The 27903-nt window shown below is 29.7% G+C and overlaps 3 protein-coding genes across 3 annotated transcripts; 2 read left to right on the top strand and 1 right to left on the bottom strand.

Annotated features, from left to right (window-relative positions):
* Positions 1-1321: 1321 nt before the first annotated feature.
* LOC136088363 (deoxyuridine 5'-triphosphate nucleotidohydrolase-like) lies at positions 1322-1777 on the top strand. The gene has a single exon (XM_065812063.1). The coding sequence runs from the start codon at positions 1322-1324 to the stop codon at positions 1775-1777; it is 456 nt and encodes a 151-aa protein (XP_065668135.1).
* A 2641-nt stretch (positions 1778-4418) lies between these two features.
* On the top strand, positions 4419-5683 carry LOC136088364 (ATP-dependent DNA helicase PIF1-like). The gene is made up of 2 exons (XM_065812064.1): positions 4419-5071; positions 5167-5683. The coding sequence occupies exons 1-2, from the start codon at positions 4419-4421 to the stop codon at positions 5681-5683; spliced, it is 1170 nt and encodes a 389-aa protein (XP_065668136.1).
* Positions 5684-25515: 19832 nt separating this feature from the next.
* On the bottom strand, positions 25516-26970 carry LOC136088365 (uncharacterized). The gene has a single exon (XM_065812065.1). It carries the CDS (start codon positions 26968-26970, stop codon positions 25516-25518), a length of 1455 nt encoding a protein of 484 aa, XP_065668137.1.
* Between the last annotated feature and the right edge of the window lie 933 nt (positions 26971-27903).

Consider the following 27903-nt stretch of genomic DNA (forward strand, 5'->3'; position numbering starts at 1 on the left):
TTGTTAAATATTCTTTTATAATATTAAGCCAATCTTCATACGTGTGATCCAAATAATGAAATTCTTGAAGTATAGGATGTAGTTCATTATTTGGATAAAACAGTTGTAACGCTTTCTCTACAGATTGATCGACTTGCTTGCTCGTCATTTTTTTAAAACTGACTGTATTTTAACATTTTCAAAGTATTTATACTCATTGAAATTACCTATTAAGGGAATAAAAAAAACAATGTTTCTGGTAATAAACTGGTTTTTTTCAAGTTTTTATTAACAATACATTTAAATATCTCAAAAAAAAATTAAATAATATTTAAAACTAAGCTTCTTCTTCTTCAGTTTCTTTTTTCAATTTTTTATTGCCAGTTTCTTGAATGGCATTTTCTTTCGCAGCTCTTTTTAAATTTTGATTAAAATTACGATAACCTTTTTCTTTCAAAATGAAGTTCATCATGGGAGGTTCAATTGCGGCTAATCTTTCGTATTCTGAATAATGAAACATTTCGTCGTCTTTTGCAAGTCGAATTGCAAAATTGGCAAATTTAACTTCGTTATAAATTTTCGTAACGTTGAACACGTACACATAAGCTTTATTTTGAATAATTTCCAAATCGCTCATTAAATTTTCCAAAAATTTCTTTGTCACTTTACTTTGCGCATGATGTATAAACGCTTGATAGTTGTTTTCGCCGCCATTTTTATTTAAAAAACTTTTGTCGTCTTTACTCGTTTTTATTTCTGCTCAATACAGAAAATGAATTTTTTCTCTGTTTTTGCATTGCTGCCTGTATTTTTCAGGAAGCAATATCCATTCTTCGTCGTTATGATTAGAATAAACCACTTCGTTTTTTGTAAAATCGAATTGAGCGACAGGTTTTACCGGGCATTTTGAATATTGCCCAGCAATGACATCTTTCTCTCGCCAAATTTCAAATAACTTTTGTCGTTGCAATATGTAATTTCAAAATCAACGCTAGCCATTTTTTTTTTTGTTGAATGAAAAAATATTTTAAACAACTTCCTTTTATACGTTTTTTTTTCATTATTTTTCTTTTTTTTTTTTTAAACAAATAAAATTCAAGATTAAAAAAGAAGAATAAAACAAGTTTTTTTTGAACAATAAGCAACGTACGATTGTTGAACTTTGAACTCGATGTCGTTTTTTTGTGTACTTTTCGCTTTAAAAAAGTGTATAAAAGGAACTGTTTAGTTTAAAAAAAAACAGAGTGCAAGTGAGCTTGAAATGTATGTATGCGCTAAAAGTTTAAATGTTTTTTTTTAAATGTAATTCTTTAGATACATCGTTTTTTAAATGTTTTTTTAGATGTCAGTTTTGATTGAAGATTTAGAAAACCATTCTTTTTATGCTACTTCGGGTAGCGCCGGTCTTGATTTGAGAAGTACGCAAGAAGTTATTCTTGAACCGTTTGAAAAAAAACTTGTTTCGACTGGAGTTTCTATATTTAAAATGGATAACCATATTCAAGGTTTTATAACTGCAAAATCAGGTCTTGCTTTAAAATATGGATTAGTGGTATTCAACTCGCCTGCCATCATTGATTCTGATTATACTCGAGAGATAAAAGTCATGCTTTTTAATAACAGTAAAGAACCTTATAAAGTCGAAAAAAAAAGTTTTATTGCTCAAATCACATTTGTACCATTTGTTCGAGCTCAAAAGGTTGAAGTTGAATTTGAAGGTTGTCAATCTTTGTTTCATGTAGCATCAGCCGTTATTGAAAATAAAAGAGTTGGAGGGTTTGGATCGACTGGACAATAAATATCATATAAAACTTTTTTTTGATTTTTAGAACGCAAAATTTTCAAGCATTGCTTATTTTTTTATTCATTAACTTTTTTTTTTTTGAAATTGACAGTTGTTTTTAATTTTTAAATAAAAAAATTTTTTAAAAAAAAGTCGGCAGGTATAAAAAAAGTAACTGAATGTCAAAACTTTGTGACAATTTAAAGGAATTGACTTGTAATATGCAAATTTCTGACGAAATAAACGAATGTTTGTTACAATTTTATGAACAATAAATTTTTTTAGGATATAAAAAAAATGAAATGCAACAGTAGAAACAACTCTGGCAAAGAATGCAGTTTTAATAAAAACGTGGAATGGGCAAAACATGAATGTGAACGTTTGTATATATGGAACCGCGTTTTCGATGAAAATCCAAAACATTATGAACATTTCAAAACAATTAGAAAAATTTTAAAATATGACAAAGGCGGTTGGGAAACAAAATGGAGCTCTGGTACAATAACAAAAATTTTAATGGAGTTAAAACACGATATTGAGAGCATTGATAAAAATTTATTAAGTTTATTGTACATGGATTGCATTTTCAAAATAATTAAAAAATGTCACAAAGCCATTTTGGAACTGGAAATTTTAATAAATGAAGAAAATAAATTTATTAAAGAGAGGGATGTTGCCATTTCAAAATATTTAGAACTATGTTTTCAATACGACTTTAAAGGACAAATCTTGCAAGATTTTAATTATGTAACACGCAAAGAAAAACTTTTAGTTCATAAAAAAATAATAAAATCTGTATTTGGATCAATTATAAAACCTTTTTTCTAATTTTTTTAAGAATGTCACAATATAATTTAGTATACAAATCTAAATCTTGGAGAAATCTTGCTTGGTTAAACTTTGAACTGTATGAATCGTTTGTCCGTTTGTTCGAGTGCAAAGGCAATGGTGAAGAAGAAAGCGATAATAGAGAATTATATGTCCGTGTAAAAGGTCATATTCAATCTGAAGTGCAAAAGCACTTTGACCACGACGGAATATCTTTAATAAATATTATTTTAACAAGTCTAAATGATGTTATTGTGGAATATAATCAAAGTAATAAATTAAATCAAGATTTACTCCAAAACTATTCTTTGTATGCTTACGAAAAAATGTTTGCTTTTTTAAAAGAAAATAATATTCCAGAAGAGAAAATTGACGAGTTTAAAAACTCGTGTCGAGAATATCGCAAAATGATTGAAGAAAATAGTAAACTCGAGTTTAAAAAATTTGTTAGAAATGATTTGTATTTAATGTATTGTAAAATTATGAACGATATTATTAATCTTTAATATATGTATCTATAAAAAAAAATTTTTTTTAGTCAAGTAAAAATAAAAGTTATCAATTGTTCTCTAAACACAAAAGAAAGAATATATTTTGAAAACGAAAAAGGATTTCAAGATTGTGAAAAGTTAATAGAAAATGGCTATACTAATAATTATTTTCCATCAAAGTGCAATTTTAATAATACACCTGTCGGTCGCCAATTCATAAAAGATATTGATAAGACATGATTGGTTTGTTTGTTTATGTCTTTGTCAGTGTCGAAAAATGATCGCTTTAAAACAGTTGGACAGTTTTGTTGAAATGATTTGAAAATTTAATAAAGTTTGTTCTTTAAAATTTATTCAACAGGCGGCTTTGAAATGTTTACAAGAAAAATTATAGCACGGACATTTATCAAGTTTCTATTTCAAATTTTGACGACTGGGTTAAATTATTTACTCTCGAAATGAAATGTTTAAATTTGACAAATGTTGAAATTTTAATATTATTACAACACTTTAAAAACTGTTGTCCGTTTTATTATTGTCCAAGTTTTGATGCTTTTTATTTTTATTATAACAATAATAAAAATAAAGAAAAATGGTTGACTGAAATAAATGAAATAATAAAAGATGTTGAAAATATTGAATGATATGATGATTAAATTTTTTGATTATTTTATTTAGTTATAAAAATAAAGTGTCTTCTCCATATCATGTCGGAAGAAAAATTGAACGACTTTTTGCGACTCTTATACGAACAAAATTGTTTTTGTCCAGCTACATTAAACGAAATTCGAGTTTCCATGCTGTTGTGTGAAGACAATGAAGACACGTGGCAAAGTTTTTTCATGCACGTTGTTGATTTTAACTAATATCCGCAAAGTTTAAGAAGGATTGTTTTTCAAACGATAAAAGAAAATTTTGGCAATTATTTTAATGAAAACTTTGACAATTTTTATACGTTTTATAATTCGGAAATGTTTGAAAAATGTAATTTTTTAACCAAGATGAACGATAATATTGCCAATTGGAACGAACAATTAAGTTCATTTGTATATTGTTATTTAGCTTATAATTATTTAAATAATTTTTAATTTTTTTTAGATGATTAACAAACAAATAATTAATGAAAATGTAATCAATTGTCAAACAAAGGAAGAATTTGAAACTTTTACAAAAAGTCTAAATCCAGAAGAAATAATATTTTTGACAGCTTATTTGTCTTCTTTTTGTAATAAAAGTTTTTTTTACAACGATAAAATCATGTATTTTTTATGGTTTGTAAAATTTTTATTTTTGTTTACATTTTCAGAATAAATTATTTTTAGTCAACTAAAAATTAAATGAAACTATCAAGTGAACAAAAATTAGCTTTTGAATGGCTAGATGACGGAGAAAATTTTTTCATAACAGGCGGAGCCGGCTGTGGAAAAAGTTATTTAATAGATGCGATTGCCAAAAGTGAACAAATTTATAAACAAATGACTGTCACAGCAAGTACAGGCATAGCCGCCTATTTATTAAACGGGAGTACCGTTCATTCTTTTGCTGGAATTGAAACTGGCACCAAAAGTGATGACTATTATATTCGGTACATGCATCCAGAAGTACACAAAAGATGGTTACAAACAGATGTCCTTATTATTGACGAAATATCAATGATAAACGCTGAAACTTTTGATTTATTGCACCGATTAGGTTGTAAAATTAGAAAATGTGAAGACGAGTTATTTGGAGGGATCCAAGTCATTGTGTGCGGTGATTTTTATCAATTAAAACCCATTTTCGGAAATTATGCTTTTCAGTCTTCCATTTGGAAACAGTATATTGTAAAAGTGCTCAATTTAACAACGTGTTTTAGACAGAAAGACGACTTACAATTTTTCAATGTGCTCAACGAGTTACGTTTAGGTCAAGTGTCTGCCGACTCGATAGAATATTTGACAAAAAGGCATTTTATTGACAAGGATTCAATCAACGACGAATATACGCGTTTGTTTTTTAGAAATTTATCTGTTCAATTTTAAAATCATAAGAAAATGAAAGATATTAAATATAAAAATTTACTTTTTATTCAAAAAATGTCATAAGAGATCCAAAAGCGTCGGCGTTATTTCGAATTCCTCAAGTTCTCACAGTTAAAGTCAATGCGATTGTTATGCTGATTAAAAATATAAATGTCGAAGAAGGTTTGTGTAATGGTGCAATTGGAAAAGTCATTCAAATTGAAAATGACGGAGTTTGGATATTGATGAACAATCGTGAAATTAAAATTGAAGCGGTGAATGAAGATATTTTAGACAATGCCCATTCGACCATTGCTTCTCGTGTTGGAATTCCGCTGCAATTAGCCTTTTCGTTAACCGTACACAAAGCGCAAGGAAGCACCATGAAAAAAATAGTTTTGGATTTTAATGAAAACGCATTTAACCCTACTCTTTATTACGTTTCGTTGTCGAGAGTTTGCAATGTAAACGATGTCTATATTTTGCATAAAAATAAAGACCAACTTGAAAAAAATTTAAAAAATATAAAGATTAATCAACTTGTTAACGATTATTATCAACAATTTTTTTTAGATATAAACAATGAATTTCAAAGAAACTAAAAATGAAGAAACCTTAAAAAATGGAAACATTTATAGCGAATACTTTTATTACATCATGGACAACTATAAAAACGAAGATGTCATTGAAGAAAAAGAATTGAATTATCAACTTCAATCACCTGATGACTTCAATCACCTTCAATCATTGTTTTTCATATCAACGAAAAAACCCAACGCGGTTTTGAAATTGAACTTGACAAATGCAAATCTTTATTAGAAGTATTTCAAAATTTTCTTATCGCTTTTAATATTGTGACATTATGTGCCAAAACTATCGATAATGGTTGGTGCAAAATAATAAAAAGGTGTTACAATTCTCCTGTCTATTTCATTAAGCCGTTAACAGGACTTGTAAATTTACAGTATAATAAAGATAACAATATCCGTTCTGTATTTAATATTTTAGAGAATGACAGTCAATGGCGCATCATCAGGTTATGCAATTTTAAAATCAAAAGTATAAGTCGATTGACTGAAACTTCAATGTCAAACTTAAGGAATTTTAATTTATCTGGAAAAAGAAAAATAAATGAAGAAGACAATGATGAAAAGAAGTTTTGCAAATATCGAAAAAACAAAATTGCAGATGTATGCCATAAATATTATAAAAAAGATAAAAACAAAATTGCAAAAAAATAGCCTGAATATTATGTAAAAAATAAAGACAAAATTGCAAACAAACGGCTTGAATATTATGAAAAAAATAAAGACAAAATTGCAAAAAAACAGCTTGAATATTATGAATAAAATAAAGACAAAATTGCAAAAGCTAGACTTGAATATTATGAACAAAATAAAAACAAATTTCAGAAAAATGACTTGAACATTATGAAAAAATAAAAGTCCATAATTCAGAAAAATATCATGAAGAAAATAAAGACAAAACATTGGACGAATGGGAAGGAGAATGGAATCGTCCACATGACGGCAATATTCGTCGTCCGACAACGTGGACAGTTTAAAATTATAATCAGAAAAAAAAAATGTTTTTAGATTACAGCGGTTTATTTGATTCGGGTCTTTGTTTTTATGCTGCTTTAATGATCGGTTTGTTAATTCGAAAATGGAAAACCAACACCTTAAAAAAATGGAATCTTAAATTATTTGAAAACAACTTGTCAGATTTTAGTTCTGAAGACGAAATATATAAAATTTTATTTGAAAACACCGAAGATGGTCACTTGTATACGGCCTTGCAATCTATAAAAAATAAATGTTACAATATGACATATGAGCATCTTTTAGAATTTTGCTAAATATTTTACGAACCTCCTTTTGACAAATTAAATTTTAAAATTTTTAGTTTGAGAAAACAAACAAAAAGAGTTCGGCTTTTACATCCTCGATTTAAATCACAATACAAAAAAATCGGAATTAATATTTGAAATTATTTACGAAAGTACAAATATAACAAGAGAAGACCAAAATCCCTATAAAGACTTTCTTTCAGAAATAGAACGTCAAAAAGCAAACGAAAGAAAAAATGCTGACAACACCATTAAAATTTGCATAGTTCAAAAACAAGATAACTTTCACGCACTAAGTATGCTTAACGAAAATTATACCGTTTTCCATGAAGAAGGAATTTATCACTGCGAGAAGTGCGGACAAAAATTTACAGCAAAAAGTTCGCATAAAAAAATTTGCAAAGGTTTTTACGTTCCTGACAAGTTTATTTATAATGACAAAAGGACTTATTACGAGCCACAAGATCAATTTATTAGAGAAAGTCGAAACTGTTTTCCGTTTTTCATTACTTATGATTGTGAAACGGCTATTTTACAAACTAATAACATTGCTTCAGATACAATAACGCCGTTATCAGAATTAAGTTATTATTGCCACAGCGTTGTTATTCAGTGTGTAAATGAAAGTTTAGCAAGAGAATGTTTTGGCTTGGATATTTTTGGAAATATTATCACACAGTGGGTGTTTTATTACGAAAACACAATAGACAGTCTTCAAAAAAATCCTTTAAACGAATTGCCTCTTTGTTTTGAAAATGCCATCTCGATTTTACAAAAGACTCATAGAGACAATTTGCGGGAAAAATTAAATAACACAAGAGATACTTGTGAAAATATAGAACAGTTAAAATTAGAGTTGCGAGTCTTTGATATTATTATTTTAGCAGATACTTTGGTGAGATTTTCATATCAAATTTTGAAACCTCGCTTTGAATTTTTAAATATTTTAAAGAAAGATAGAAATTTAATATGGGAAAAAGAAAATCAGTTGTGCAGTATCTGTCGACTCCCGATAGATAAAATATCATATATAGATATATATAACAAACCGCTGACTCTTCAAGAATTTGAAATGCAAAACCGTAACAATATTAAAATTTTTTCTGATCACCGTATTCGAGTTGTCAATTTTATATTTAAAAAAATATCCAAGTTAGAATTGTTTATGACTCCTAAAAAAGTTCAAAATTACTTGATATCGAACAAAGCTGAAAAAATTAAAACTGATCTCTATCAAATATCTTTATGTTTTTATATATGTTGCAAATGGTGGACTTGCTTTCGTTCTTACAGAGTAAAAAACGGATTATTAAGCCAGTCGGTCCGAATAACAGCTTATGATATTATATCTCATCTTAAACTTTTATGTACGCTCATAATGGATGAAGAAAAAATAAAAATATGGTTTGAAGGTGACGAAGTTGATATTATTCATAATCAAACTTATTTTTTAAACAATCTCTTTTAAAAATGTGTGTCTGAATTTTCTGTCCCATCGATATATTTACAGAATAACGAAATTGATCCTGTCACATTTTTATATTTTATTTCAAAACTAAATTTTTCATATTCACAATTGTGGTTTCAATGCATGGCGATATTGAAAACAAGTATGAAACCGAAATTGTATTTGACAACTTAGTTCGAATAAAAGAGTCGCGAGAAAAACTATTTGCTCGTTGTAATTTGTTACTTTCTACTTTTGAAGACTATGCCGTTATTGATCATGATCATTTTACTGGTGAAACGTACGGACTCGCGTATGATTTTTGTAACAAGAACTTGGGCAGAACTGATAATTATTTAGCTTGTCCCATTTTTGCCCATAACGCTTCCTTTGATAACCGGATAATGTTTATGGAAGGGTTATAACTCGACATTCCTTTATATAATCATTGCGCTGATTCTGAAACAGAATCTTTCGACGCATTATTAAAATATAGCAACATGGAAAACGTATTTGTTATTGCAAAAAACACAAGCAAACTGAATATAATATGTATAGGAAAACATATAAAATTTGTCGATACGTTAAGATTGCTCAATTGTTCGTTAGATCAAGCTAGTAGTATGATTTCCAAAAAAGCTCAGCGTGAAATTTTAAATACAATGACACGTTATTTAGAACCGTTTTATCCACAAATTCAAAATTTAATTTTCGATGATGAATTTAAAAATTGCTTTATAAAAAAAACTCTGTTTCCCTATTCACAAATTAATGACGAACTGTTAAACATTGAATACAAAAGTGTGCCTCCAATAGAACTTTTTTAAAAGTTTGCTGCCTCTTCATATTCAAAATTTATTATATAATGAAGAAAATTTTAACAATATAGAACCAAATCGTTATAAATTGGTTTTTTTTAAAAAAAAAAATTTAATTGATCGATACGAAACTGAAGATTTTACTTATGACAATTATTTTAAAGATTTGTTAATCATTTCAAGCACAAATTACAACACAAAAAGCATCTTGATGTTAAATAACAACGGAGAAATGGGAGATTTATTCGATCTATTAAAATATGACGATGATTCGATAAAATCATCTCTAATTATAAAATCGTCAGATAAATGCAACATGAAAAACAAATCATTAAGAATTGTCGCTTCACAAATTTTATCTTTTGCCAAACTCAATGTCGGTCGTTTTAGCTGGGATCTTGGAGAAGCTTTGCGGAAACACGGAGCAGAAAAACATTTAGTTATAATAGATACAGACTCTGGCTGCTTTTTTATTACTCAAAAAAAAGACGAAGAAAAAAAAACTTTTTTTCGACACAAAGTCGAAGAATGGTTGAACAACTCGAATATTGGACAAAAATGGATGGACTATTCAAATTATCCAAAAGACCACCCCTATTATTTGATAGAATATGCAAAAGAAAGCGATCATTTTCAAAACGAAATTCCGCCACCACAGTTTATAGTTCAAACATTTGCTTTAGGGCCAAAATGCTACAGTGTTCATTCTGTTAACGAAAATATGGAAAATAAGCATAAAAACCGTGCAAAAGGAGTGCCAAATTATAAATTAGTGCAATATAAACGCGTACAATACATATCGAGTAGAAAAATATTTTAGAAATTTACCAGATCAACTTGATAACGAAATTCAACCTATTCAACAAAATAGAATGTCTGTCAATTTTAAAAACATTAGTATAAATCAACACACCATTGGTTTTCTAAAAAAATTTACTCAAAAAAACTACGTTTTTGATGATGGTATACTTACTGAAATTCGAGATTGTCATACCCTCTATCCCATTGTTGATGCAAATCTCAAAGGTTTACCCGACATTAAAAAATTTTGTAGTGATGAACATATTCAACATTTGCTAAATATTGAAAAAAGTATAATTAAACAAACCGAGCGTTATGGTACAATGACAACGTTTAATAAAAAATTTTTAATTCCAATATTATATAATTTAAAATCGAACATTTAAAAATTTTTTGTTATTATTAAAAATGGAGTGTGCTCTCTGTGATATTACTGAAAAATTGGCAAACATTTCAAATCTGCAAATTAATAGAGATCTCACAAAAGGAGAAACAAATTATAAAATTTTAAAAAAAATATTAGAAAATGTATTGGAAGACTCAAAATTATTGACTTTTGTTACCTTTTGGAAAAGTATTCACGAGAAAATTGCAAATAAAAATAGATTATGTGAAACCCATGCACAAATGTGTGTGTCGACATCAAAAACCGTTGTTTTAATTTCAAACTATAGTGCAAAACGAAGAAAAATTTGAACGGCAAATACAACCTTTAAAAAGAGAATTGTCGCATCTCAATAATGCTCTCGGTAATAGTTTACTTGCACTACATCTTGTCAACGATGGTATTGTAAGTCAAGAAAGTGACATCTTTGACAGCAAAAACAACGTTGAACGTATAATTGCGAGCACTGTCGAACAAATAAGAAACGGATTGGAAATAATGGTGAATGCCAGTTTTAGAAAAAAAGACTTTAACGACGATATTAAATTGGAGAACAAAAAAAACTTTTATTTGGAAATTATTCTTAGTGTTTACAGTATTCTTTTGAGTTTTGTTAAAAAACAAAATGTTTAAAAATAAATATTGTTTGAATATAAATATTTGATTTTTTTTAACTTTAATTTTTTTAGAAAAAATAAATAATATTATGAACTCGACAGCAATTCACTGCTTAACAGTACGAGCAAAAATGCAACGAATGTTAACAGACATTTCACGAGGTATAGCGAGCGAATGGAAAAGATGTGCCAGTTACTTAAATGTAAGCGAACACGAAATTGAAATGATTGACAATGATCATAATCGAGTAACAGACAAAGGCTACGGCATGCTCCAAAGATATATGCGAAAACACAGCGATATAGACATGATCATGTCAGCTTTGGTTGCCATGGGAAGAAACGATTTAAAAAATTCAATTTTAACTCGATACTATTAACTTTTTTTGTACTATATTATAAATTGACTTGAAATAAAAATGATTCAAAAAAAAAAAAAATTTTTTTGTTTAACAAAAAAAAATGGACAAGGAGACAGAAACTAAAATATCAAACACTCTAAATCAAGGTTCGAAAACGTTAACAGAAATTTTGAAAGAAAAAGGTTTTGACAGTTTTCAAATTAGAGGAAAATCCAAAGAGCCAAATTGTCCAAATGAAGCTCTAAAGTTTAACATTTTTAAACCATGCAAAGATGTCTATCCTGAAAATACAATTATAACTGGACCGACTAATAGCGGAAAATCGACCATGGCTCGCGATTTAATTCACTTAGGAAAATATCCTAAAATATGCAGAAATGGTAATTCAAATGAGAGAACCGAGCGAAGCACAGCACAAAGTATGGCAAAACATTATAAATTCCCCAAAAAATAATTTACAAGCCTATGATATTTTAACAGTCGACGGTCCTGAAAAGTTAGACGAAATTGTTCAATGCGTTATCGGTTTTTCCAAAGACAAATTTGGAATTCAAAATAGTGACTACCGTTTATTAAAAACAATATTATTTTTTGACGACATTAGCACTTTTTGTTAAAAGAGTCAACAATATGTAAGCGCGTGCACGAGCGGATCACATCACGGTGTTGGAACGATAACAATTTTTCATTCGGTTCCTTTTAAACAAAGTTCGTCTTGGAATAATTTATTATCGCATTATAAATGCATCATCACCTTTGATAATAACAACGAAATTGAAAAAATATTTAAAAACGATTTTCCATCGTGTGGAAAAATGAATCACGCAATAAGTGATTTATTAAATAAAGAAACATCCAAACCTCTCAGTCATTTGGCTTTATTTAAAAATTGCTCTTTTGCAAGATTATTTAAAAATTGCTCTTTTGCAAGATTGAGAACTAATATTACTAACATTAAAGAACAAAAAGTATTTATTCCGGTCGATATTCAGAGTCAATTAGATTTTGACTATAACGGAATGAGTGTCAATAAAAAAATTATAAGTTTTCAATCGTTTACGTATGCAAAAACTCCAAATTTTAAAAATTATTATTATTTAAAATCTTATCAAAATACTTTTCAAGGTGGAGAAAACAAAGAAGAAATTGAAAAACCTCGCGAAGAAGTGCAAAAACCAGACAAAGAAGTGAAAAAAAAATATAAATATCGAACAACCGACAAAAAGAAGGAAATGGAGTGAAAGCGAAAAAAGGAGCGTATATTTTAAAAGAAATTAAAAGAAGAAAACGTTATGGAATTTACGACTCTTCAGACGAATCTTCAGAACGAGAATCTTCAGAATCAGAACGAGATTCTTCTGAATCAGAATGAAATTCAGACAATTGAATGGGACAGCGATGAATTTTTCAAACTATATACAAAGCGATTACGAACAATGTAACGTCATAAAAAAGAAAAAAACAACAAAACGACAAGACATGCGAAAAAAATTAGCTGTACGCGGTAAAATTTTTATTCCAAAAATGACAAGTCGAAAAGATATTGATGAAAACGAAATGAAAATATGGATAAAAGAAATTTTAACTCGATTTAACGCCGTAAAAATGCTCAAGTGTGAGTTATTATCTGACAATGAAAGATTGCAAATCAAAAACGCTTTTCAAGATAACGTCTGTCTTGAAATTAAACTTTTTGTGAAAGAGTCGTTATATCCGTACCCAAAATTTAACGAAAACGGGAAATTGGTTGTGAAAAAAGAAAAAATGAAGGAAAGAAATCAAGCGATATCTGATTTTGTTTCTGATAATTATAACGTATTAAAAGATTATTTCAACTCTACTCGTTTCAAACGTTTTCACGAAATAATAAATTATTACTCTAATAAATTAATATCATTTGATACCATACAACCTACAAAAACTGTTATCGATTTGTTAAGACAACAATTTGATTCGGATTACAATAAAGAACTTTATTATACTAAAGATAATTTATATTTTTTACATTATGAGTAGATATAAACCTTACGATTTTTCGTCTCCTTTACTTACTCTCCGTAAAATTTTATCTCAAAACGCTTTTCATACCGACATTTATAAAAAAAATAGAGCTTTAGAAGAACATCTAGAAAATAACACATCGGATAACGCAACAAGTGAACCGCAAGGCGAAAATGATCCAAATATTTCTTCGACATTGAATTTTTACGATTTGTCTCAATCTTATAATTATGCCGACAATATAGATTTAGAAAATAGGCTCCATGGCGAAATTCAATTTCAGCAAAATATGAATAAAATTTTACCTGTGGAAAATTTACTTAATGGCGACGTAGCGAGCGGAATACTAGCAGATCAAGAAAAATGGAAACTCTTTATAAACGTTGGACAAGATCCTTATGCTTTTAGTCAAATTTTATCCCAAAATAGATAAAACGAATTTAATTCGCAAGTCGATCAAAAAAATATAAGCGAGACTTTACGGTTGATGAGAAATTCGCAAAAATTTTCCAATTTTTCCGATAACAACAACCCGATCGAGTCGCAACAAAAACACTCTTTGGTTCAAAACAGTTTAAACCGACTTCCTCACTCTGCTCTCACCAAAAATATTGAACAAACTCGCTCAAAAATTTACGTCTTGACACCGTTGGATAAATTTTTATTTGCAAACGAAATACCGAAAAAGTCTGAATTCGTTACATTATTAGCAAACAATCAAGATTTGAAACAGCAAGAACTCCAAAAGTATAATATCATTGATCACTTGATAGATATGTGTCAAAATCAAATAAATTATCAATACGGATCTCATGAAATAACTTTAAAAGTGTACAAACCTAGAACAGAAAAAGCTACTTTGAATAATTTAAAAATTTACATTATATATTTATCGAAAGTTGTAGACGTAGACGAATCGTTGGCAAACATTATACAAAATCTAACAAATACCACTTTTGAAAAAATAAACGATCCTAAACAGTATTCGTTTTATTCAAACGAATTTTTAAACTTGTTAACATCTCCAAATACTACTGGAAAATTGAGATTTGTTGCTGACTATTATCAAATTAAACATCTTACCTTTGCTAAACTGTGGAATTTTATTCAAAAATACAACTTGCCATTTCGCAACGAAAAAAAATTAACTTTGGAAGTTTCATACAAAGCTTCATTAGAAAGTGAACCTTATACTGTACTAACGTCAGCTTTTTTAGAATCTGACTCGATAAACACTCAAAGTTATTCAGCCGAAAAAGCATTTAATATATTGTCAAAATCAAAATCTTTGGTCAACTCGTGGCTTGTAAAATACGCTGAAATGTTTAGAGGCGACGAATATGATATTTTAAAAGAATATATTCGTAAAAATCATTATTTGTTACAAAATCAAAATATATACGAACTTTTGATATCCAACTATAATGAAAACGCTGTTAGTAACACGCCCATTGGAGAAAATATGTTATATTTAACATTTAAAACTTTCTTTTCCGAAGTTCCTTCTTTACCGTTTCGAGAAACTGACGAAGTTGTACTGCTTAAAGAAAATGTATTTCAACACGTGCAAGATTATGAAATGTTTTTGAACGAAATGATCAAAAATTCAAATCAATTTTATGATGTCGAACCCAACATGAAACAAAAATCATTATTAGAAATGATGATAATAATGGGTACATTGTACAATTCTAATCTTGCACGTTTAAAACCCTTATTAATCGCTTATAAAAATTGCTTTGATATATCACTTTACGATGATAGTGTTGAAATATCTATATCCATGTTAAAACAAGACACGGCGTTGCCAAAAAATTTAAACTTGTACATTTATCCCAAGTCTGTTCTTCCGCAAACGTTTCCATCAGATTCGCTTTTATTTTCAGAATTAAATAAAGAAGAACCCTTTGAAGAACTGGCAGCTCAATTCGCTTACACACCAAAATCAACTTCTAGCGAAAAACACAAAGCAACACAAATTAAAAAAGTTAAATCGGAACCAAAATACAAGTTGAGAGATAAAAAACTGAAAAAATGAACGAAAATTTGCGAAACAAAATTGACCATTTAGTAACAAAACAAATTACAAACTTGTCAAGTCGTTTATTTGGATTAACAAATACAAGTCAAGTTAAAAAGGTTTTGATGCAATTCGACTCTATAAAAAAAAACGGCACAGATTTGAAATTATATGAAGAACTGAATCAATTACTCGCCAATTCTATTTTTGCAAAATGGGAAGGCATGATTACCGCATAGTCCCATCAAACATAATTACTTAAAAAAACAGCAAACGCGTTTTTAAAAATACAAGCTCTAAGAAAACCATATGTTTATGAAACTCACCGTTATTCGTACGAAAATGCGCACGAATATTTGCAAGCTAATTTGGCCGACATGAACAGTTTGAATTTAAATTTTAGTCCCCATCGACCTAAATTTTGTTTGGTTGTTGTAGACGGAGTATCTCGAAAAGTTTATTTAAGAGCGACCAAAAATAAAAGCGCTGAAAAAGTGTTGAACAGTTTTAAAGTTATATTTAAAGATATTGACAGAACCGACAATAAAAATTTTATATATTTGCAAACTGACCAAGGAACAGAGTTTTTTAACAACAAAATGAACGATTGGTGCGAAAAAGAAAATATACATTATTTCCATTCTAAAAATTTTGGAAAGCTTATTTGGCCGAAGCAGCTATCGGAAGATTAAAATTGCTGTATCAAAAATTGGCAAAATTAGGCCAACTAAAAAAACACAATTGGAGTAAATTTCTTGAACAAATGGAACAAAAATTAAACAGACAAGAAAAAGTAACCACGGGCATTAGCCCTGAGGAATTGGATGTTAATGACGCAAACGGTAAAGCGTTACGCATGATAGATCAATACGCTTTCGACAAAAGACGACAATACGCATTTAAATCGAACATGTTAAACAGAGTTGAAAAAGAATACAAACACCAAAATTTAAAAATTTTAAAGCCGTTGACGGTCGGAACAGAATGTTATTTAAGAAAATATAAAAAAGATCCACAAGACACGTTTAGCAAATCTTCAACTCGCGATTGGAGTTATTGGGACTCTAAAAAAGTTATCATTTTAAAAGTATCCAAACGCGCCAACCCGTCAGTAGACGGTTACTTACCGGTTTATATATATAAAGTAGGACGAGTAAACGATTTAAATACGACTTGTAAAGTAAAAAGAGAAGATTTGTTTCCGATTGACGAAAACGATAAAGACATTTATTATAAAAATTTTGACGAATATATAAACACATTTTACAAACCGTTGAAAAAATCTTTACATAAAAAACTCAAAATAAAATGAACAACTTGACTTTTGATGATGTTTTGGATTTGAATAAATATAATTGTAGTACTTTTTATTTTAACGAAATTAAAAATAAAAACGAACAAAGTACGCATTATAATGTTTTGAATGATTTTACTCTACCTTTATCAGCTAACGATTTAGATGAACCTAATTTTAAAAATAACACAGTTGTTCATTTAATGTCAATGGATGTTCCTACAAATCTAACTCGTATAGACGAAAATTTGTCGATATCAGAAAATAATTTTGGTTCAAGTATGGAATCCAATTCGACTATTAAACAATGGTAGTAGACGTACAAAATGATATGATTTCAAATCCTACTCGAAAAATTCCTTTTTATCTTTTAACAAAAAAGATTGTCTTGTATGTCAATCATTCGACTTTGCCTGGCGATACTTTCCCTTGTTACGACATATTAGATGTAGAAAATATGACCTATAAACATCTTAAAGAACTTAATTCCGTGATAGCTGACATTCAACTCTACGGTTCGTTAACAGTAAGTCCTTATCAAGATGATTTTTTCATAAGACGACTTGAACTTTTCAATACGTCTTTAAACAGAAGGCTTACGTTTTCGGACTTTTTTTCAAATTATCACAACAAAAATGAAAAACTTGCAATTTCAAAATATTTAAATTTAAAATATTTGTTTGATTCTAACACGCATCTGCGTTATGTAAATAATAGCGAAAACACAATTATTTCAAAATTTAGTTTGGATAAAGACAATGTTAAGTTGTTATTACAATTTTACTCTTTAATCAACGTTCCCAACTATAATTTTTTATGGTATTTTAAAAAGAAAATAAATGAAAATAATCCTTCCGGACTGTATCCTATCCGTTCGACCGTCGATCCATCCAAATCCTGGGAACGCGGATTAACTTATTTTGGTTTTTTTTCAAACAAAACAACAAATGCTTAATTTGCAATAGAAGACTTTACAAATTTGTTACAATACGATTACAATGTCACTAAATCAAGATATGACAATTTGTATAATTTTTCTTTATCAACGCAAAATAGCAAAAACTTTTTAATCTATGTTAAACATCCCAATGTGACTGCAGGAGATATAAACAAACTTTCACCTGAAAAAGATGTCATTTTAGACAAAACAGAAGAAACTTTTGTTCGCCCTTTTATACATATTATGATTACGCCTAAATATGGGGGAGCTGTTACTAAAAATGCGTTAAATGTAATGGTACCCGACACGAGTGATTCAAATATTTTAAGTGTAGACTTGGATGTTTATGTTAATAATTTATTAAGCAGTTCAGAAAGCGTTAAATCGTCCAAACCGAAACACATTGTTCCTTGGCAAATTGCATTTTTTTTATTAAAAATAATAACAAATACAAACACTATTAAAACTGTTGGCAACGTATTCAATATCGAAACAGAACTCACTTCTGTTCCTATTTCTATTAACGCGTTGTGGAAAATTTGGAACAATCATGTAAACACTGATACAAATGAAAAACAGTCTGTAATAGATTTTGCAGTTTTCCTTAAAGCAGCTTTTATATCTATATCGACAAAGTATCTTTACATAAGCTCCTCAGCGACAGGATTTGAACCTACAGAGCTATTAGCAAGTTTTTATCAAATTTTTTTTCCCAAAACAAACGAGCGAAAATATTATCGATTTAGTTTGCAAGATATACCGCTTTCTTCTTTACCAATACCTTTTTTTAACGTTGAACAAATTATATGACCTGAACGGGAACTAAAAATGATGGATATTTTTACAGCTGCTCTAAATTATAGTTTACCTAATAATTTACTCAATTTAAATTTAAACAATATTGCATTCAAAGATTTTGTTTACGAAGGAACAGATCCTAAAAGCATTCAAATTTTATTACGAGGTTATGATATTTTAAAAAATCGCTCTTGCATTCCTGCTGACAAATTTAACAACTTTTATTCCTTTTGGTGTCAACCTTCATTTGAAAGACGGTTATTATCGCCCAAAAAAATAAGTTTGTCACTCTTAAATGCCCACGCTGAAAGAACAGTTGAATTGAAATCGAATTCGTATTCACCTTAATATATTTTAAATCAAAACAATTTACCATCGGGAACACCCGATCTGTCAGCCACACCGTTTCAAGTTTTACCATCAAACTTACCTTTAGATGTGTATAATATTGTCACAGCTGATTTATCTTTAATTGCAAAATATAACGCAGAAACTTTTATCGAAGTTTTACTCTATTGCGAACAAACAAAACCCATTTACTCTCCTTCGATCAAAGTACCACTTTTAACTACGGCCTCTTTTGAAAGAACTACTACACCCAGTTACAAAACATGGTTAAACGGATCAAAAGTCATATTAAACGTTAAAAACGCAAAAGAATTGACGTTTTATAGCTCATCGCTCAACGGTCAGTTTTTTTATCAAAAAAATTCGAGTAACGCAATCATATCGTCTTGGGCAAACAGTTTACCGTTAAAAAATATCATTTTAAAAATGTATCAACCGCTTGCAAACAACGCGATTCCTTACACACTCTTATTACAAAGAGATCAATATAGCTTAACCAACGAGATTAACCCGTTTACAATGTCGGTCGATCAAAGTATGGTTGACTCTATGAATCAAGATTTTAAAATTCCAAAAAGAAAATTCTCTTTTTTAAGGTGCGCATTAACACAAATAAGCAACTTTAATAACACTGTTTCAAACTTTCTGAATAGCGCAGATAATTATATTTTTATCAAATGTGATCATGCAACCAACTGCGGCATGTATTTAAACAGAAAATTTGGTTCAAATATTGTCTCTTTTTTTAATTTTGCAGACTATAACAACTCTACACAAGTAACAGTTTATATCGATTTTACAAAAAATCGCAAAACCGAAATTCAAGGACAAATAGCGACATTTGACTTTGTCGATATCGGCGATTGGAAACAAACAAAGTGGTCTTTTTTAAATTCAAATAAAGAACCGCTTACCTTTTCCAATATAAGTAGCACAGTTTATTTCAATCCGACTTTAAAAATACAAATGGTACCAATTTACAACTAAAATTTAATCAAACATCATGCCGTTTAAAACCCTTGGAACACGTTATAACAAAAATTTGATCGACTGCGATATTGAACTGTCGATTAATCCAAACGATCAAATTAATCAATTGAAAAATCATATCGCGCGTTTGCAAAATCAACTCTTACAATATCCAACAAAAACCGACGTTGAAAATGTAAAATTGGAACTTAATGAAAAATGCAAAATATTAAATAAACAAAATAATTCAGAATCGAACGATCAAATAAAGCAATCCGATCACTCAATACCTTCTGAACCAAAAAAAAACAAAAAAATTTATCGGAAAAGAAAAATTGAAGAAGTTTCTGAAAATAGCAATTCGTCTGATAGCGACACTGAACACAATAGCAAAAAAATAAAACAAACACTTTATATAAAACTGGTTTCCCCAGTCACGTTTGTTCTCAATGTTATCAAGAAGTTACCGCAGTTGACAAAATATACGGTTTGTGTAAAAATTATATAATCCAACAACGAGCTATACTATCCAGTCCACTTTTGCAAAACAAAAACGAGAAAAAAAAAAGAAATTGAACAAAAAGAGTTTAATTGAGCTCGGTTATACTCGCGCTTTGAAGGATGTTAAAAATAAAAAACTGCCATTTAAAAAAGACGCAACAGATTCCGACGAAGAATAAATATATTAAAAATATCCTTCTTTCATTTTTCAAAAAAAAAAATGTCTTCAACAGCAAAATACCAAAGAGGAGGCGACGGAAATCGATATACTCCCAATGTGGACGGACAAATTACTCTTGAAGACGTTTTAGCAAAAGCTGAAAATGAAAATAAATGGCTTCAAGAAGCTACCAATGGCAATATAAGCGCCGAATTTAAACAGCAACTCAGTCAAAAATATCCCGGTTTTAAAAGAGGAGAAGCTCAAGACGAAGTAATCTCTGTCGGATATCAAAAGTTTTCTTTTGATATGTCTTCTGATTTCAGTACTTTAATAACATTTATTTTAAAACTTAACGAATGGACTATTCCGCAAGACTACTGGTTGGAATTTGATTGTTTTTTATATAAAAATTTGAGCACACTGACTAAATTTGGAACAACCAACGAAGAAAAAGCTTTACTCGACAAAATTTGTATAACGCAAAATTTTATATCCTAATTGATTAAAACAATGAGATTGTATCCCAATTTGCAAATGAACAATTCTGTACCTGCTTATAATGTCAATTATAACCGTTCGTTTGACAGATTTAAAGCAATGTTGGTAAAAAAACTATTTGAAAAATTTCAGAGATAACATTATTAACAGAAATATGGGTATTTCAGAAAATATGGAGGGTTTTGCAACTTGGGCCGAAACAAAAACATTATGTCAAGCTGCTGACGCAGCCGCCATTATTAGAGCCAATAATGGAGCAGCCGCAGGTTACCAAACCGAGCTAAAAGCTTATAATGCTTTAATGACAAGTGATAAAGGTTACAGATTTAGAGTCCCTCTTCAACATTTGGACCCTTTTTTTCAAATTAAAGAATATTTTGGAAAAGCTAAAGAATTTAAGCTTGAATTTTTTATTGAAAACGACATGAATCAATTGTTAGAACTAGTAAGACCCTATACAGATGCCGACGCCACCGCATTAGCAGGAGTTGGAGTCGCAATAAGAAATCCAGTTATTTGGGTCAATACTTATCGAATTAAACCAAGCATTCCCTTGGAAAAGGCTTTATATTTAAATAGCAAACCCGACACACCTTACACGGTTGTCAAAATGCCACATTTTGAACAAGTTATTACAAACGTAGAAGGAACGACTGAAATTACAATTAACTTGGGCAACATAAAAACTTCTGACTTGGTACCTCACGCTATCATTGTTTCATTAATGTCAAAAAAAGAAAATGATCATTTAAGTAAAGCGTGCCTTACACCTGTAGAAATGGCTTGCACTTATATTAAAAAAATTACTCTAAACAATTATAGAGGAACTTTTGTCAATTCACCAGGTGACACTGTTGAAATTGATTTGGGCAACAAATTAGAAGATCAACAATTTTGTTATAGAAACTGTGTTGCTTGGTGCAAAGGAAATTCAGCTTCTACTTTAAATCTCAATAATTTTGCAGATTTTTACACGAAAGACGACGACACGTTTATCAAATTACCAAGCGACTATTATAGTAGAACTGCAAATTTAACAGAGCCTTTAGTCATTGACTGCACAAGCGATTTTGGATATGCAAACGACAAACCTCCAGCAACAATCGCAGGAAACAACGCGTTTCAGATTCATTTTCAATTTATAGACACATTTAAAGGAGTTCTTACTTTGTACCTGCAATACGAATCTGCCATTGTTCAAACCGGAGTTTAGCAAAATGAAAATTATAGCTATGCGCCCGCTAAATTTAAATCGTCATAAATTTCAATTCAAACATTTTTACTTTAATTAAAATGACCTTGTATTTAAATTATTCATGTATATATAATATTAATAAAAAAAACAATATTTGTATTTTTTTTTACCTTATAAAAATGACTTGTAGACGTTGTCGAACGAGAAAAGGAGGTCGAAGACATAAAAGAACAAGAGGGAAAGGATTTTTAACAAAAGTTAGAAACTCAGCCAAACGATTTTTAAAATCTGATATTGGAGGTTACGCTTTAGATTACCTACAAAAACGAAGAAATGGTTAGAAGAGGACGAGGAAGAGTTTATTTACCCCCACTAAAAGGCGCCGGTAGAAGACGTTTAAAAAGAAGAATGCGCGGTAAATTTCTTCCAATTTTAGCTGCTATGTTGGCGCCAACTTTATTATCGTCTATATTGCCTCGATAATAAATTAACATTTGATTTTTTTTTACAATGAGGAAAAGAAAACTTTACAAAAGACAGTTTAAAAAGAAAATACGCGGAGGTTCTCTCCCTATGTTTATGCAAAAATTTATTGTTCGAAAACTTGTACAAACTCTTGTCAATTAATTATCTAATGCGTAAAAAAATATCACGTAAAAGACGAATCAAACGAATCAAACGAAAAAACAGTTTTGAAAAAAAGTTACGAGGAGGATTTTTACTACCATTTTTTAATCCTTGGAAAGCTTATAAAATTGCAGATAAACGAGAACAAAATGATAAAAAAACATTATAAAAGACGCTCGTTTCAAAAAAGACGCACTCGCCGTTTCAAAAAACGGTTACGAGAAAAATTTTTACCCATTTTGACCGCGTTAGGTGCACGACTTTTACCCACATTAGGAGCTTCGATATTACCCACAATTGGAAAAGCGGCTTTAGGCGGATTAGTATCTGGCGGAATTTTGTACGGAATTAATCGAATTGGATAATAAAAATGAACAAATGTTAAAAATAATATATTTATTCGTTTACAACTGTCTCTTTTTTTCGTTCGTTTTGATATTCGTCGACCAAACAATAACAAACGTAAAAAGGAACAAAAAAAACATTGCAATACCATTGAAAAAATTTCATGAGTAAGCAAGGTATCACTTCCACTATGAATAAACCAGTCAGCCCCAAAGGCACGAATACACAATTAAACGCGAGTTTTAATATTTTAAACATTTTGGATCTTTTAAATTTATCACACAGAGATTTAAAAATACGCGCTATCGTGCGAAACACCATTCTGATACTTTTCTTTTGAGAATCGAACCTTTTTTGACTATTTCTTTCAACTGTGAAAAAATAATATAAAAACATTTTTTTTTTCTTTCTTAACCGCTTAACTTATGGCAAACGACCCTATCGAGATTATAAACCGTTGTTTTTTTTTTTAATAAATTCAATAACATAAACGCAATTTTTTTTATTCTTTTATAAATCACCATGTCACAACATGCACACTGTGACAAGAATGACCCTGTCACGCATGCGTCATTTTCACTTATCACCATGTCACTTGTCACCATGTCACCACTTGTCACTTGTCACTTGTCACCATGTCACTTGTCGCCATGTCACCACTTGTCACCATGTCACTTGTCACCATGTCACCACTTGTCACCATGTTACTTGTCACCATGTCACTTGTCACCATGTCACCACTTGTCACCATGTCACTTGTCACCATGTCACCACTTGTCACCACTTGTCACCATGTCACCATGTCACTTGTTACACCCCTTGACGCCCTACCATTTAACGCCCTCACTTTTTTGGTCAGTCCACCTCACCTTTTCGGTCATGTGAGAACCATTACAACCAATCACGTTCTTAGGGCGCAATTTTCATAATAATAATGAAGAAAAAAATAAAAACCGATTATTACATCTCATCAGTGGTCATTACACCAAAGTATTTCAGGGCTAACATTTGTGAACCCAGATATACCTGCATTAAAGTATGGGAGAGCAATGGAAATTGAAGCAGCAAAGCAGTTTTTTAAAGTGATGAAATCTCTTCATCAAAATTTAACTGTAAATGAATGCGGATTATTTTTAGATGTTGAAATGCCCTATATAGGTGGAAGCCCTGATAGAGTAATCAGATGCTCGTGTTGCCCACCAGCTTGTTTAGAAATAAAATGCCCATTTTCAATTAACCATACAACACCACAAGATCCAAATATATCACTTCCTTATGTTAAAAAAAATTTAAATAACAAGTTTGTCATTAATAAAAAACATAGATATTATACTCAATGTCAGGTTCAAATGGGAACTGCTAAGATGAACAATTGTTATTTTACGGTATGGACAGCTCATGGGTATATAATTGATAAAGTTGCATTTGATGAAGCTAGTTGGTTGAGTATGAAAGTTGATTTTTCTAAATACTACAACGATCATTACTTAAAAACTGTCTTTGTAGATTTTTCTATTAACTGATTGGAACAAAATTGTAAAATCTTTTTTTTTAATTATAAAATCCTTCTTATATTTAAATTGGTATTTTTATTGAGTTTAGAAAAAGAAACAATAACTTATTGTCTTATTATAAGATCCAAATAATGGTGTACAAATATTTAGGTAAAGAAAATACTGAAAATCAAAATGGTTATTCAAGCTATTTATAATAGTAAAAAGCAGTAGTAGTGTGAAACATATATATTCATTAAAAGTGCACGGTGGTGTCCGGCATCCCTTACAAGTAATTTGAAAAATTTACAATTTTAATACTCTCGCCTGCTTACTATTGAGTCCTTAATACAAGGGGAGGGAATTAAAGTGTGGGTGGGAATTTTAGTCTAGATCTAACAAACTGGAAAGTTTTATTAAAAAGTGGATGGGAAAATTTAACAAAAATCTCAATCAAGACTCAAGAGTAATTGTAGAGGGGCTTTTAATAATTTTCAGAAAATTTTCCTACCCACAAATCTTATTAATTTTTACTTGCTGAAATGTCAAAAATGTTGAAATGTTAAAAATAAGAAAAATATTCAATGTAAACCGGCCTTAAAAAATGGAAAATATAATATCATTCACAGATAAAAAATAAAACTTTCAGTGTAATCAGATTTAAAAAATTGTCAATCAATAAAAAAATCATGTGTGTTGTGTAAAACAAAAAAATTGCCATCTGACCTTTAATTAAGATCCCCCTGTTTATTAGATCTGGACTAAAATTTCCCCACCCCCTTGTATTAAACACGCGTGACTAATACTAAATTAAAAATTATGTTTTAAACTTTTAAGCTTGAATTATTTTTTTATTAAAGCAGGCTTTAAATTGCATAAAGCTGCACACGATAAAATAATATCATCCAAATGATGAAGCATAGAAATGGGTAATACATTTTTTAAGATTCGAAAAGTTTTTATTCAATTTATGGCCCTTTCAATGTGAATTCTTAAGTTCGCAACATCAGTAGTCTTCTTGCATTCAGTTGCAGTCATTTGACTCTTTACTCTTGCATCTGGTGGAACTGATAAACTGCGGAATAATAATTCTTCTCTTATTTGAAATCCTCTGTCTGCCATCACCTCGTCGCCTCTTTCCAACAGATTGTAAAAACCACTGTCACTTGTAATAAATTTATCTGATGCTCTTCCACCGTAACATTTAGATAGAAACGTTATGTACCCATTTGGTGCTATACCAATTAATACCTTGACAGTGTTGTGGTGCTTGTAATCAGACCAAGTCACTGCTTGGTTGTAAAGGGACTTTGGACGTTCAATAAATATTTCAAAACAATCAAGAATCACTCTACACTTGTGATGCTTTGCTTTCACAAAGGACTCTGGTAAGTTTTTTTTTATGACTTCACTTGGGAGCCAAAAAATAATAGCATTTCCGAGAATATAAGCAATAATTCTAATAAAAGTGGTAAATATATTAGAACACAAAGCTTTTGAAATGTCAAAACGATCAGCAATATCTTCATTTAATAAACCTAAGCGCAACCTCATAAGTGTCATTAAAAATTCTTCTTTGTGTGATAACAGTTTACATTTAGATATAGATTTTAGTTGTTTAACTTTGCTACGTGAATGTTTTGGGCCTCTCCAATAACGAATGGAGGGTAAAAATGGTTTTAATAAACCAAAAATAACATTAAAAATAGCAATCGAAGATATACCAGTATAAAAGTTCATTCTTTTATCATTGTTAACTAATCTCCAAGAGAATTTTTGTTTAAGCTTGACTGTTTGTTTTATTTTTGACTTTTTTAATTGATTAGTAAGGCTATTTACCTTACTAACATAAGAGGTGATAAGTGAAGATTTGTATTCACATGAAGTACAATAGTTAAGTTGTGGTAAGCTCAATGAATACGTATGGTCTGATAATATAGGTGATAAAACATCAGCATTAAAACTAAGACTTGAAAACTCTGTGACAATACTTTTTTCAGTCAACAAAGGTTCTACAGGTTGCATTTTACTAGAACATGGTAAAGAAGTGATTGGGTGCTTCATTAAAGTTCTTCTAGGTTTTTTTTGTTCAGGTTGATAAAAACCCATATTTATTGTTGGATTAGGGTTCATAACAGTTGGAATTTTATCAACAAAATGATCAGAGCATACTCTATCTGCAGTTCCTGGTTTCCATGCACTTCCTTTTTTATTTCCTTCTCGTGTAAGCTGACTAATCCATTGTTCTCTTTTTATGCTATTTCTTTTAAAACTAGGGAAACAATACATTCGAAATGGTGCCTCACATCCACACTCGGAGAGTATCTTCCCTTCGTGTTGAAAACACGTTTTATCTTTCAACTTTTCTAGCTTATAGGAACTATTGGTACATCCTATAACAGCACAGTTAACTTTCATCTTATATATTTTATTACTAATTCGCAACTGAGAAAATAAATATTTATCCTTCTAAATTCGTTCCAGGACTTTTTCATGCGCGATATTAATAATGGCAGAAGTTTGCTTGAACTCGTGTATTAATATCATCGTGACTAACTGGTTTATTATATTTAAGCACTTTAAAAGAAAGTTCAAACTCCTCAAAGGATAATTCAAAGTAATTTAAGTACGAAGTTATTGGAAGAGCATAATCATTTATTTTGTTTGTCTAGAAAGGAATTTGAAAATATTTAAAAATACAACTGAGTAAGAGATAAAAAAAAAACTGCATTGCATAATAGTAAAAAAGCACTACAAGCTTCCAATTTGAATCATGTGGGAGCATTTTCTAAGACTCTAACCAACCTGATACTAATAACTGAGATTTTAGAAACAGACAGCAAAGGTTTTTTTTTTTTTTAACTGATTACAAAAAAATAATGGAAGACAGGATCTAATAAATAGATAATGCGCACTCTGTACCAACACAATGCTATACCCTTACATTCAAATACAAAAGTATTTTATATATTTTAAAATTTAAAAATTATTTAACTAACTCTAAGCTATAACTTAGTCCTCCATAGAGGTCTACGCTAGGATAAATTATTTACTGTTTTAAATTGAATGCTTTTTTTTTGAGATTTGATACTAACAATAAATTTAATAAACTCCTATAAGAATAAGAAATAAAGTATAACAAAAGATTTATCAAAAAGGTTTATATATCAAATTTCAAAGGTTTCATCTGATTTCAAAATTTCTCTTTTTATATAAAACTTTTACCTTGGGCACAAGACGTAAAAAAGACGTCTTTTAAACGTCTTTAACAGTTACGGTAGCTTTTAATTTACGATAGTAAATAAAAAATCTATAAACTTTTTGCTTATAAGGAAAGGATGGCAAAAATAA

This window comes from Hydra vulgaris, chromosome 12 (genome assembly GCF_038396675.1).
Source record: "Hydra vulgaris chromosome 12, alternate assembly HydraT2T_AEP".
NCBI lineage: Eukaryota > Metazoa > Cnidaria > Hydrozoa > Anthoathecata > Hydridae > Hydra > Hydra vulgaris.